The 13,902-nt window shown below is 39.6% G+C and overlaps 1 protein-coding gene across 1 annotated transcript in view; it reads left to right on the top strand.

The window, feature by feature from the left end:
* The first annotated feature begins 3,869 nt into the window (after positions 1-3,869).
* The window catches only part of LOC111655501 (uncharacterized), a 29,076-nt gene continuing 19,043 nt past the window's right edge, over positions 3,870-13,902 (top strand). The window contains exons 1-2 of the mRNA XM_023406938.2: positions 3,870-4,138; positions 12,216-12,356. Of these exons, the coding sequence (XP_023262706.1) occupies positions 4,080-4,138; positions 12,216-12,356 (200 nt within the window). The 5' untranslated portion in view covers positions 3,870-4,079. The remainder of the gene's footprint in view (positions 4,139-12,215; positions 12,357-13,902) is intronic.

Genomic DNA, 13,902 nt, shown 5'->3' with positions numbered 1-13,902 from the left:
AACATTTAATGAATAGTTTCTTACACATTAAAATGTAGTTGTCAGCAGATATAAGTGCAATTTTGAGTGTTTATTAATGTTATCATGTTTTATATTCTCACAACATTGCTTTTCCTCTGTTGTCATTCATTCTCTGTTTATACAATCAAGCAACCACTGAAATGTGTACGGTTTATAAGTCTTCAATATGGAGGGGTTGACGTACGTGTTAGTGGAGAGGGATTAGTTTAAGCCTGTCATTTTCGTGAAAACAAAGCTGAGAAGATAGGAGAGAGGGTGCACTGTAAAATGTAAAGGTTCTGCAAATGAGATTTTAAACAATAATATAGCAGCAAGCAGCTATTTTCTATGTAACGATATAGTGGAATAATGGCGTCCTGAGCAGAGTTTCTTCCAGAATTTCCTTCACTGAAGAAACTGAAACGTTTTCATCTGAAAAGGCCTCCGACAGAGAAAGAGATGAGACCGGGGCACAGGCGGCGTGGCCATGGGGAATATCAGCTCGGTTGGCTGGTAGACCATGAACCGGCTCCGTCAGTGTCACTCGTACGGCCCGGTTCCAGTGGATAAGTCCAAGGCTGAATTTCTTTCCCAGTCCAACCGTGGAGTCAATACTGGTCTGGCTTTACTGAGATGAAAGCCCCACCAGCTGCTAAAGGACATCTCTTCTCCTCCATGTGTAAGTACCTTGATGCAACACAATGTTATATATCTGTTTTCATTAGTGACCGGCTACAGAAGCCATGACAACTTAGCTAATCTTCTGTAACCGAAGTTATGAATGTATTCAGCAAATGTTGCTATTGCTAGCTGGCTTAATGTTAGCATTGCTGTGGAAGCACATCATTGCAATGCTAACGTTGGCTAATTGTTGTGGCTGGATTGTTTTTGTTGCCTCTCATATACACAGTGTGACTTTATTCAGTTGTGTTTCTTGTTGTGTGTTTAGTGGCCACTTCCACTGGGCTTCATAACACCTTAGGCCTGAGATGCTGGTGGTCTAGCGCGACATCTAGTGGCAGTAATGATCCTTTACAGAACCTTTAATATTGCAATATTTTAGTCCATATAATATACTGTACAAAAAAGAAGCATCTTGTAGAAACTGCCAGAGTGTTCCTGTGGATTTAGGCTGTCTCAGTGTCTTCCGTCTCTCCATTTGATCCCAGACTGATTCCATGATGTTGAGGTCAGGGCTCTGTGGCGGCCAGACCATCTGCTGCAGGACTCTGTTCATCTTGTCTCTGAAGATAATGTCTCTGGCTGTTTGTTTGGACTTGTTGATGGTGTTGCCATCCTCTTGTCATCTAAATTATGTACCAACAGATTGAAAATCCATAAGCTGCCCTGTATATCACATAAAACTGATAAGAATGCATATTGATTATCAGTTTGTAGAGAACTGAGGAGAGCTCCTTTCAACTAAAACTAACCTGAAAATCGAAGGGACTGCGGTTTTCACCGGACAGTTTACCGCAGTGTGTGTTGTGGTTCCTAATTCTCCAAACTAAAAACTAAAACTCCTCCTCAGGGTAAGCACTGGAGAAAGTGTTGAAGTTGGCGTGGCGTCACCATCAGCCTCATACCGAGCTGTTTCGACAGTCAGACTGTGTTAAGTGCTGTGGGAGTGTTGCCGTGGTAACCATTTTGTGGAGTGTTTGTGAGCGTTTCAAGCTCCCGTGGGATTTTAGGGGGTGGGCAAATGAGAAACTGTGTGTGTGTGTGTGTGTGTGTGTGTGTGTGTGTGTGTGTGTGTGTGTGTGTGCGCACGCGTGTGTTTAAGCGTGAGTGTAAATCAGTGTTGGCTGGAGATGCCTGGGTGACCTAATGCACATCTGTGTGTGTGTTGGACTGATAGATGGAGAGAGATTTTAGTAAGAGAAAAAGTTCTACTTCTGTCTTTGTGTTCAGAAGCTGAGTCTCTTATCGTAGTGTCCAAACAGAAACAAACAAACAAACAAACAAAAAAACAAACGGACGGACAGAATGGGTGGGGTTAAGCCCCAGTCCTCTGACAGTGATGTGACTCTGTATTTGGAGATGGGCTCGTCGCCTCCAGCAGCTGCTCCTGTTCTGAGCTGCCATATCTTATTCATAACCTGCAGAACAGTAACCAGATCCAGCACACTCATTATCCCTTCAGTTTTGTTTTCAAGCTGCTGCTAATATCTGAGTTTTATACAGACCGAACAAAGACCATAAAGTATCATTTACACTCCTTCTATGATGATGTTTTTGTTTTAATTTGTGCCTCCCAGAACAGAAGACACACTAAACCAGAAAGACAGAGACAAAAGCTCAAGCTCAGTTTGTCCTGGCCTGTGCTTCCTTCAAAATTCAAATGTATATACAGCACTGTGGAAAAGTTTTAGGTACTTCAGATGTGGATTCTTATCCGTCATCCAGAAGCATCAGGAGGCATCTGATCAGACCAGATTCATTCTGCAGCAGGACGAGTCATAAAGAACTAGATGGTCTGGCCCCCACAGGGCCCTGATCTCAACGACATGGAGTCAGTCTGAGATCACATGAAGAGACTGAAGACACTTCTCCCAGATGCTGGAGCAACCATCCTGCCAAGTACCTGAAAAACTGTGAGCAGGTATACCAAAAAGAACTGGCGCTGGTTTAAAGGCAAAGGGGGGGTCACAGCAAATACTGATCTGAATAGGTTTTTTCTGTTTACAGCACTTTGTATCAAGTTAATTTATAATTAATAATTAAAGGCATTATTTTGAAAGCAAATTATTCATATTCATGTTTTTTGTTTTTTTGGATACAAATGTTACAAATATTATTTACTTTTTAAAGTAAATGTAATAACTCCAACAGTGTGTCTAGATTAACTGGATCTTTAGTGATTTGGGCAATTTTTTGTACCGTTTGGTCAGTTTCTCATAGTGCTCGTATCCGAGTGGTTCAGGTTAGGGTCAGGTCGACACGCAATAACTGATAACTGATGATCATTAAAACCAAATGTCTTTTCAGTTTATTACAACTGAGTTGAAATTTTTAGCTCTCTGACAAAAGATTTATATTTGTTGAACTTTTAACATTCAGTGTAACATTATCCAAAATACCTTTGCTCTGTTTTATTTCCTCTCTTACACATAGGCTCTGACTGGGCCGTCAAATCTGGCAACACTGACCAACAAAGAGTGTAAGTTAACACCTGAAACATTTATGCAGACAAACGGAAATCACAAAGAGGTAAGAAACTAGTTATTACTTATATCTAAGTTATTTTTAACGTTATATTCAGTTATTGTCTTTACTGAAAGAATTAGACACATTTCATGGTGTTTTCTCTGCTACTTGGAACCGAACAGAAATATCAATTAATTAAATGCAGTTAATAAGTTAACTCATTGAGCATTTTGAAGAGGTTTGTTGAAAAGTGAGATACAACCCTATCAGGCTGTTTGAATTATAGTTTATAACTTCCCTCATTAAACAGTCAGGACTCGATTGATGGGTAAAAATAAATAAATAATGGAAATCAATAGATTCTCAGGGAATTCTAGAAATACAGTAAATGTTTGTTTTTGTTTCTATTGAGAAAACAACAAAAGAAGTGGATCAAGCTTCATGTCGCAGTCATTTTTGGGTTTTTAAAGAGCAGTGAGTCACACATGGGCCGGTCTCTCCAAACGTGTTTCTGTATATAAACACACAACTACAGTATACAAGCTGACACTCCCCTCATAGTACACATGCATATAATATTGTTGCTGATCCACTGTTATGATATCATCTTACTTTTCCCCTAGGGAGAGTCACGTGACCTCTGTTAGAGTGAGAGGGGGGGGTCAAAATGCTTCAATGAAAACCACATGGAGGGAGGAGAGAGCTGCGACTAAACAGAGAGAGAGAGAGAGAGAGAGAGAGAGAGAGAGAGAGAGAGAGAGAGGGTGACATGAGCAACAGAGACAGAAGAAGAAGAAAAACAGAACAGCTGTAGGAAAGGTCTGAGACTCCAGAACCAGAACCAAGATCAGATCCGGGAGCAGGACCAAAGGCTGTGAGCAACCACCAGAACCATAACCCAGGACCACAGACCAGGAGCGGCCCAGTCCAACATGTCAGAGTCCATCAAAAGAAGGAGCTCCAGCAGACAGCTCCTGCAGAACCTGATCAGGTCAGAGAAAAAAGCTTTTAACACATGACAGCTTTGTTTTGTTTTCACTCGTACCTGCAGGATCGAATTAGCAGATTGCTAAAGGTGTGTTCTCCAGAATCTGATCAATTTCGTTGTGGATCAGGAAAAAAAACAACAATGTGATTAAAAGATTTCATGTAGTCGTCATCAAGGAAGAAAACATTAATTAACCAGTGGTGGAAACTAACTACATTTACTTATGTACAATTCTAAGATATTTGTCCTTTACTTTAGAGTTCTTCTTTTGTTTAATGTTTTAGCTTTTTACCAGAGGCTGACAGTAACTAAGTTCATTTAGTCAAGCTCTATACTTAGAGAGGGAAAACTGTACTTATTACTCCACTTTTTAAATTGTATTTATCAGGTATAGTTGCAATTCACTTTCAAGATTAAGAGATCACATATGAAACATAGGATCAGTTAATAAATTTGATGCACCTCAATTTTTCTAGTTCATACTGAATTTTACCCAGTGTAAAGTCTGTGTTTCTGAAATCAAAGCACAGAATAAATGAATAATAAAGATGTTTTACAGAAATAAACAAGGAATCGAATCATGGAATCTTCACTCATAAATTCATCCTAACACACTAGTGGCTTCTTTCTACAATGGGAATCAAACATAACAAAATGTCATTATTTTGCTGTAGGATGAATCTTTTTTTACCTGGGAAGGTTACAGTTTACCTGTGTACTATTTAAGGTTATTCACTAGACTTGATCTGCTGAATAATAAAACTTTTAATTGTTAGTGTAGATTAAACTACCCAAAAGTAGTTAAAATTAGCTCCACTTCGACCAACTACAACATGAATGTACCACTTAAATATTAATGCATCATAAATAATGATTCAGTATTATAATAATAAAACACTAACTGGGTCATTCCGCTAAATGAGTTGTTGTACTTTAGATTCTTCCACCACTGGTTTTTACTCCACCACATTTATTTTGACAGTTACAGTTAATACTTAATCTTCAGTTAAAGATTTAAAAACCTATGATCAGTACTGTACACATAGAAGCATATAAAATATACATGAAATGTATATAATGTTATGGGCATCAACTTCTTGTCAGAAGACTTTTTCTAGAACTGCTGGAGAAACGCAGGATTGCTTGTTTTTCTTACACTTCAACTTTAACTTCATTGTCTCCAAATGTGCATATACTTACTTATAGGAAAATAAATAAAATGTATAATTAAAACAATGTAAAACATTATGATAAAACCTCCAGCCAGTGGGTAAAACAAGATCACCATCATTGTACCTATATTATATGGAAAACAGATCATCAGAGTCACCCTGATCTTTTAAAAGACTGCCGGTGTAAAAAAGAAAACATGACAGTAATGTCTGTGTAGTTGATATATGTGCTTGAGGCATGACAATCCATATTTGTTAAAAGAATTGGTTAAGTTAAGTTAAGTTGCAATTAAAAAAAAACGAGTGGGAGAGGCTGAGACAGATCTCAGTCAAGCATACATGCACCAAAACATGCTTCTCTTCAAAAATGTTAACATCTCAGAACAGTAATTTCAGTTTCAAAATCTCTATCACGACACATATTACACACAAGTGAACATTGACGCCTCTTAATTTCCTTGTCTTTGACTGATGTGCTTCTGGCTTTAAGAAAGGTATACTTTGTGAAGCAGCATTTGCAAAAAAAAAACAAAAAACAGTAAGGGACCTAGAATGAAACCATGCGGAACACCAGACAAAAGATGCAGAAAACCAGCCTGTAGTCTACGATTTGGTTGAGACCATTTCAAAGTCTGCGGCCAACACCTGTTGTCTGAGGCCATTTAAGTAAACAGAATACAGCGCTGAGTTTAAGAACTGCTGAAACAGAGCAACCCTCAACATCGACAGTCAGAAGGTATTTTAACATCATCAACATCAAAGTGTAATTAAAGAGAAAAAAGTGAGAGCAGCAATACATTATATTACAGCCCACACATCTCATCATTGCTGTGCATGATGTAGTTTCACTCATTGATAAACAATATTACAATGTGTAGGAGAAAACTGTATAAAAGAGAGGAGCTCAATTACATCCAATATACAGGGATTTAATATCATGTCTTCTACTTTATTCTATGATTTGGAATAAAGACGTGTCGAAAAATGCGGCTATATTTTTTGAAACTCTCTCCTAGCAGGCATGATGGTCCACATATGTTTGTCTAGTATGTTTGTCTATGGGAAGTTTTTTACTGTCACCTGAGAGGGAAAATTACAACTTAATAAAGTCATGTAATAATACAACATGTGAGCAAACATGGCTAAACTTGAATGAGGAACCTAATAATTATTTTTTTCATTACATAGTAATTATAAGGTATGTGGGCTATAATATACCGTGTGGCTGCTTTTCTCTTTTTACTCCTTAATTACACGGTAAGAAAAAGGTTGTTAAAACCATTTTCGAACTTAAGTTTTGTTTCCCAGAGCTGTTGCATGTAAGTACCCGATATTTACAAAACTAATTAGAGTATATTCGTTTCTTTTTTCCTCTAAAACGCCCAGTTTGTCCTCCCTTGTTCCCCACAGTCTTGTTTTCTTCCAGTAGCAACCTGTCAGTGTATCGAGACCTGATTCATCCAATGAAATAACAGGTAAAATAAAAGGGTGTATGATAAAGATAACCACCTGTTATCATATAGTTTTGTTGGCTTGGTTTGGGCACTTAACGCAGTCTGTTCTGATTCATCAAGCCTAATTTCTTGAGTTGTTTTCCACATTTGCACCCGTCTCCTAACTACTGCTCCTTGTTGTCAGTGAGGTTGTTGTTTCCTCTGTGATCGGTGGAACATTGCTGTGTGACTTCACCGAAAATGACACTGAGCTCCGAGTTCAATGGCTTCTTTTATAGCTGCAACCTCCTTAATGGCCATGACATCATCTGGCTGAGTCCTAAACCCCCCTCCTGCACCACTACACACACACACACACACACACACACACACACACATCACACACACAAAGAAAATGCCGTTCCCCAGGCCTCCATTGCCTCATTGTGTAAATGGTGGAAAAAGTGATTCGTATCAGAGAGATTTCCTCCATAATTTGCTCGTTTCACATTTATGCTTCACAGCATCATGTTAAATGTCCCAGCAGACCCTGAAGATACCTTGTGCACCAGACTGCCCTGCAGAGACAATACTCTGTAACTGCACTTACTGCGTGAGTAAGGCAGAACAGACACGTCTCATCTAAATGTACTGGAGTTATACACTTCCCACAGTGTCTTTGGGTAGATGCAGGTAGTGACTTGTTGCCCCTGTCTCCCAGGAACAACGTTTCTAAACAACTAATCGGCAACAGCAAATACATTTTGTAGGAAACATAATCACTGGCTGGATCACGTCCAGAGGCAACGTATGTTTTACAATTTTTTTTAACAAATAAAGCATTACATTTATTAATGGCAGCACGGTCACCACAAGGTCAGGAAGTGATTGGGGCGGATGGGGGGTGTATGAAGTGCAGGACTGTGACACCAGAGTCAGTAGGAGTATTTTGGGTTTGGGTAGGAAAAGATGACGGTTTGGGATAAATGTTAATGAACAGGTTGTGTCTGAAGTCACTGTAAATTTCTGTATTAAACCAGACCAGGATCTTTCCCTAACCTGAACCAAGAGCTGTGAGAGTCTATACAGAACCATAAAACAGTTAATAATGTTGAGTTATTATTAGTGGGTATAGTATTCACTCTGAACGAATATTATTAGTATTGATAGACATTTAACTGATACTTTCCATATCAATGTATTTGCCAAATATGTACACACAGGCTGTATCAGATGGCTATCCGATTAGTCAAAGACACAGGAAGTGGCCAAGTATAAAAAGTTGCGTGAAAGCAAAGAATTATTCGCTGATGTGTCTTTCTTACTTCACTCACTTACTCATATAGTGATGTACTTGGCACCAACCGATTTTAAGTCCAGGAATCAATTTAAAAACTGTTACGCTTTGGTGAAATGTTTGATTTCACCTACACTGCTGTGAACCGTAGTTCCTGGGCTAAAATGTGCAAAACCACTGATATGGTGCTTTAAGGATTTCATGCTCCTTCCCCTTGTTGCATTTCAGACAGCACGACGAGGTCCAGGCAATCAAACCTGATCCCCACTTGACCCATTTCCCCCCCAAAAATGGCCTGACCGAGACGCTGAAACAGGCCTGTCACACATCAAATCGATTTACAGTGAACTAAAGACTGACTCCTGCCAACATGGCTCCCACTACATCTCCAGTGAGCACGATCTTATGTAGGTCACTTTCCCACATTATAATGACCGCAGCCTGTTCTAAACGTTCATGGCCAGTGTCCTCACCAGCAGATTTAACCAATGACATTTTCATTAGTCTTTTATATCTGAATTTGTTTTTTGCGCATTAAAGATGCTTTTTGTGATGACCTCATGGGGACAAATGTTTGATGAATCGAGGGGTTGACATGTTTGGAAAATTAATCATATTTTTGGTTGAAGGCCTTTGCATTTATTTGACCCGCAATAAGCCAGTACAAAGATGAATGGTTTGCATGTTTTATGAATTCTTTTAATGAAAACCATGCGGCGCTGCAGTGTTGTGATCATCGCTAAATTCACAAGCTGCTTCTACCAGCAGATTTTCCTGAGGATTTTCAAACAGAGTGAGCCCTCCAAACAAAGATGGTTACCTGCCAAAGATAAAAGAAACAAAATGTGAGAGTCTTCCTCTCAACAAAATGTTAGTGCTACAATAAATCTGGTCCGATATGAAAACGTGCATCAACCTCTGAACACACAGCTCAGTTCTAGTGGTAGAATTACTGGTGTTACTCACCTCATCCTGGCCAAGACTGCCAGACTGCCAGACTCACTGTCAGCCATAAACATGAAAGCATTACAAACTTAAACACTCTTAAAAACACACTCGAGGTGTTTCGCTCAGAGGTCTAGACTCAGTACATAACGTGATAAAAATAATCCCTGAGTGTAGATACATGGATCTGCATCGCTTCATTAAACCACTTCACCTGCGGATGGCTCTGTTTTGCCTCAAAAACCAAAACCTGCAAAACAATGTAGCTCCCTTGTAGCACTTTTAACTCCAGTTGCTTAAATATTTTTATTACTTAGATGTAAGATTAGACCTCTTTCTCTGTTCTGTTTTCATTTATCGAGCAATGTATTCTTTTAAAAGAAAAAAATGTCTTAAACTAGTGTTAGAAAACTACAAAACATTAATCTTAGCCAACATTTTGTGTGTGTGTCTTTTTGTTTTTGGTTGTACAACCTCTGTCTTTGAATATTAATCATCATATAATTAATCAGTGTCAAAACTTCTGCCTTCACAGTAAATACTTCAACATTGACTTTTATTGTGAGGATATACAGGATTTATTTTCATGTATTTTTGTAGGTTGAAACAGTTATAAAAACACAGATGGAAAAAAACTGCTCATAAATGCAAACACGGTGACATCACTCAGATCATTCAGACAGCACGCAGGTTGTTTCGTCAGAGGATGTAAATCACTTCATTCGGAGGTGAAAGAGAAAGTGAGCGCACCCGATATGTTGGTAGTAATCCCTCATTGCACAGGAAAACTGTGGCAAGTGCAGGAAGTCAAGAGAAGTTGGTCGGTAAACTGTGATGGATGTTTATGGACAGTTTGAGTAATAGTTTTATCCTTCACCTTTGTTTTCTTTTCTAAGGTTTAAAAACTCTCGGATTGTCTGACTTCTTGTGTTTCTTTTCCATCAAACTAATTTTTATCACTGTTGCAGTTAACTTGAACAATCCCACCATGACTGATAAAAAATTGAACCCAAGTTTTGATAAACTGGAATTTTCCTTTAAAAACAATGACATAAGACTTTGGAAAACTTGTTTGTAGCCAACCAATATCCAACAACAGTTTCTGTTTTCAGAGGTGGACAGTCTCAAACCGACAGCCAGTCAGATGGCTGACTGAATATTTCCAAAGTTCTTGTTATTCCAGTTTTCTGACAAGATGTTCTCCAGACCTCCATAAGTATGATGGAAGTCTGGAGGTCTGCAGGATTAAAGTCTCTCTCCATCCTCCGTTCTGCTCCTCCTACGTCTCTTCACCACCTCCTCCCTCCCTCCCTCCCTCTCTCTCTCTCTCTCTCTCTCTCTCTCTCTCTCTCTGTCTTTGTTTCTCTCCAGAGATTGAAATTAAGTGAAACAGCACAGCAGCTGGCTCAAGCTCCACCAGATGTGCTTTGACAATAAAAAGAGTTATTGTTATCAAGTCCCGCCCCCTGGAAACTGAGGCCGATCAGACAGAAGAAGTGAATGAGCTTTCTATGAAAAAGAAACTCATATTTTCCTCTGATTTTTAAAATCCACTTACCTGAGAAAAACCTCTTACGTAAATTTTTCCATAGAGATATTTCACTGTTGTACCAAGAAAATAACAATAGGAAATGTGAGTAATGTGTAGTGGAGCGACAAAGTGGTTGGTAGAGCAGATAACATGGTTTAAATTTTCATTTCTCGACTTATATGTCATATATCTTCTTAATGCTGCACCATTTCCTGCTGTGTAGACAATAGAGTGCTTCTGTCTTTGCGGCAAGAGTTTGTGTTTGTCTCTTTCCTGTTTCAACGAGACATTGCCCCTGTGCACAAAGCCAGCTCCATACATAATATAATAATAATAAAGTTTATTTATATAGCACCTATCAAAATCTGAGATTACAAAGTGTTTCACAAAGATAAAATAACAAAACAAGTAAAATAGAAACACAAATAAGCAATGTAAACGTATGTGAAATATTTAAAAGAGATTATGAAAAAGCTTAGTGACAGAAAGATGTTTTTAGAAGGGATATAAAAGAAATAAAACAAAGATTTCCCCAGTTTGGTGTGGAAGAACCTGACTGGTCTACACAGAAACCTGAATTCAGCCCCTTTGGGATGAACTGGAATGAGTCAGACTTCATCACCCAACATCAGCTCACTAACACCCTCGTGTCTGAATGGGAGTAAATCCCTGCAGCCAGGTTCAGCATCTGGTGGAGAGCCTGACGCCAGAAGAGCGGAGGCTGTTGTAGCAGCAGATTGATGGTCATGCTTTCAAAATCAGATGTTCGGAGTCCACATACTTTCACCCATGTAGTGTATCTGGAGGCCCTGAGGATTGAGGGATTTGCAGCAGCTGTGGAGGTAAAAGAGGGAAAACCAACTTTATCAACATCATCCTCAGTATCTCTCTAACAGCAGTATGATCTACTATCTTTTCAATTGGCTCCAAACATTTGAAAGTTGTGTGAAGAAGTCATTTCCACAACTAGTTTTGTTCATATTTGTGGTTTATGGAGGATTAACCATAGATATAAAGATGCTCCATGATGTCAGCCATGAAGAGCGGTTTTGAAGCTCAGAGTGAGCTGCTGCGCTACCACCATCTTGGCAGTGTCTGACTCCGCACCTAACTCTCGGTTAATCCAAAAATGGGCAAAGAGGTGGGGCTGGTGTGGAGCCAATTCGGTTCATGACACTTTGTGGCAAGAAGAAGTAAGAAGTAGTATTTTTCAGCACCAGAGGTTGATGCTTGGGATAAACAGAAACAACGTGTGAACAAATCAACAGATATGTATTTGTAATGTCCAAAGATACTTAATATGTCAGGATGAATTTTGGATAAAATGATGCATAAAACATTTAGAATATTTGATAGAATCATGAAAGTTACTTAAAAGAGAAGAACAGAAACATTGCTGACATATGTTAGCCATGTGATAGACTGGCATCTGGCACAATGTGAGCTGGGATTGGCTCCAGCCCCACGTAACCCTCGAAGGATTAGCATTATAGCTAACGAATGGATTGATGGATGGTAGAAAACTGCATGTTAACCATGGTTGTCCGTTGGATCGTTCTGAATCCTGGTGCTGCTGCTCACTTTTCACATACAGAAGCTCTTCATATTGAATGTTTTCAGCTGTTGGAGACTTTAAGGTGTTATCTGACTCCTACAGTAGGAGTGTGTGCTGACGGCCTGTTGGTGTCCACGCTGACTGCAGGGTGACGGCCCAGCGGAGCCAGGAGGACGCTGAGGAGGTGGAGCGGGAGCGAAGGAGGAGAGCCAGGGAGAGGCAGAGAGGAGAGGGGAGCCCCTCCTGGACAGAGCCCCCCCATCACAACGACCTCACACAAAACACGGAGTGAGTACAATACAATCTCACAGTGTGTAAATATCAACCAGTCAGACTAGAAACAGAGCTGGAAGAGCTTGTTGTGACGTGGCTGTGGATCTTTGACTTTTAGTAAAATTTTTCTTAACAAAAGTCTCCTGTACAAAACAAAGATTTCACCTCACTAATACAGGGATGTCCATGTTCGTGCACATCCAGCCTAGTTGTCACTAATGATGTAGGAATAGTTAATAATCATCTATCAAAACTTTATAGACCAGTAAGAAGCCATTAAGAAAAACTTTTGGTTTGCCAGGTTGTAAAAAAAAAAAAACCCTGACTGGTGCTTGTCCTCCTCCAGCAAAACTTGGTTTGTTAGTTGATAGATTTGAGTCATGTGTGTTGAATTTTGGTAGTGGGGCGACGCATTTGTTTGCTTTTAGATCACAGATTGGACGCACACAAGACAATCTCAGTCCAGATTGTTCTTGTTTGTGGTTCCCCCGATGTTGGAACCAGCTACCAGATGCTTTCAGAGCCAGGGCGTTGCTCTGTATATACAAGAACCTCTTGAAGACTCCTCTCTTCCTAGAGCACCTCCTCTCCTCACACCTTTTAACACCCTCACATGTCTAACTAGCACTTACTATGCACTTTGGGTGCACTCCTTCACCTGATCTCCTTGCACTTTACCTTACTGAACAGATTTAGTACTTTACTTCAAGGTCTCCAACTACACTGAAGCTTTAATGTTGCCCCTCACTTCTGGGTCGCTTTGGATAAAAGCATCTGCCTAATGAGTGAATGAGTAAACTGTCCTTGTTAAAGCTCAGTCTCCATCAGCTGCAGTGCTGATTACAGTGGAAAAGAGCTTGTCCAGTGATGCAGCAGGTGAATGAGCTGAGGAAGCTGCTGTTTTGGTTGTTTGGTCAGATGAGGTCTCTCAAGGGGAAATATCCTCCTCACCTGAGACTGTGCGCTGCTGAGCAGATTTATTTACTGCACTGTGAAGTAAACTCATCAAATAAAGCCCTGCTCAGTGGTTTAGTCATTAGCTTCATGGTTCCTCCTGACTGGAGATTAGAATATTATTCATTTAACTACTAGTTCTGTAAGATAGAAATGGCTATATTGTACATAATTAATAATATATATAAATATATATATATATATTTACCTTTACTAAATATATATATATATATTTATATAGTGGTAAGTATGATTAACAGAGGTGAAACAAACACAGATACCAATTGGAAACTACTGGAGAAAACATCTGCTTTTATCTGGGTGATTAGTGCCGATGAGGTTCAGTCTGCCGATCTGAGTTGACCTGAAACAGGAGGCAGCAGTGTCTCTCTGTTTGATGTTTCCGTGGTTACTGTCTCTGTTGCCATGGAGCCTGAAGCCGCACGTCCTGTCTGCCACCTGCCGCCTCGCTCAACACTCTGCCCTGTTGGAGACCTCTGGGTGATATGAAAAACACTCGGTCACCTGGGGAAGAAACTCAGCTGAAGTTTGGGTTGTAACAGAAAACACATTAAGTAGAACAAAATCAAAAGACTACAGGTGTTTT

This window comes from Seriola lalandi, unplaced genomic scaffold, assembly GCF_002814215.2.
Source record: "Seriola lalandi dorsalis isolate HSWRI2012SDOR001 ecotype SW California unplaced genomic scaffold, Sedor1 jcf7180002054320, whole genome shotgun sequence".
Taxonomy (NCBI): Eukaryota; Metazoa; Chordata; class Actinopteri; order Carangiformes; family Carangidae; genus Seriola; species Seriola lalandi.
Note: the sequence above shows the minus strand (reverse complement) of the source record. Positions and strands in the feature narration are given on the sequence as shown.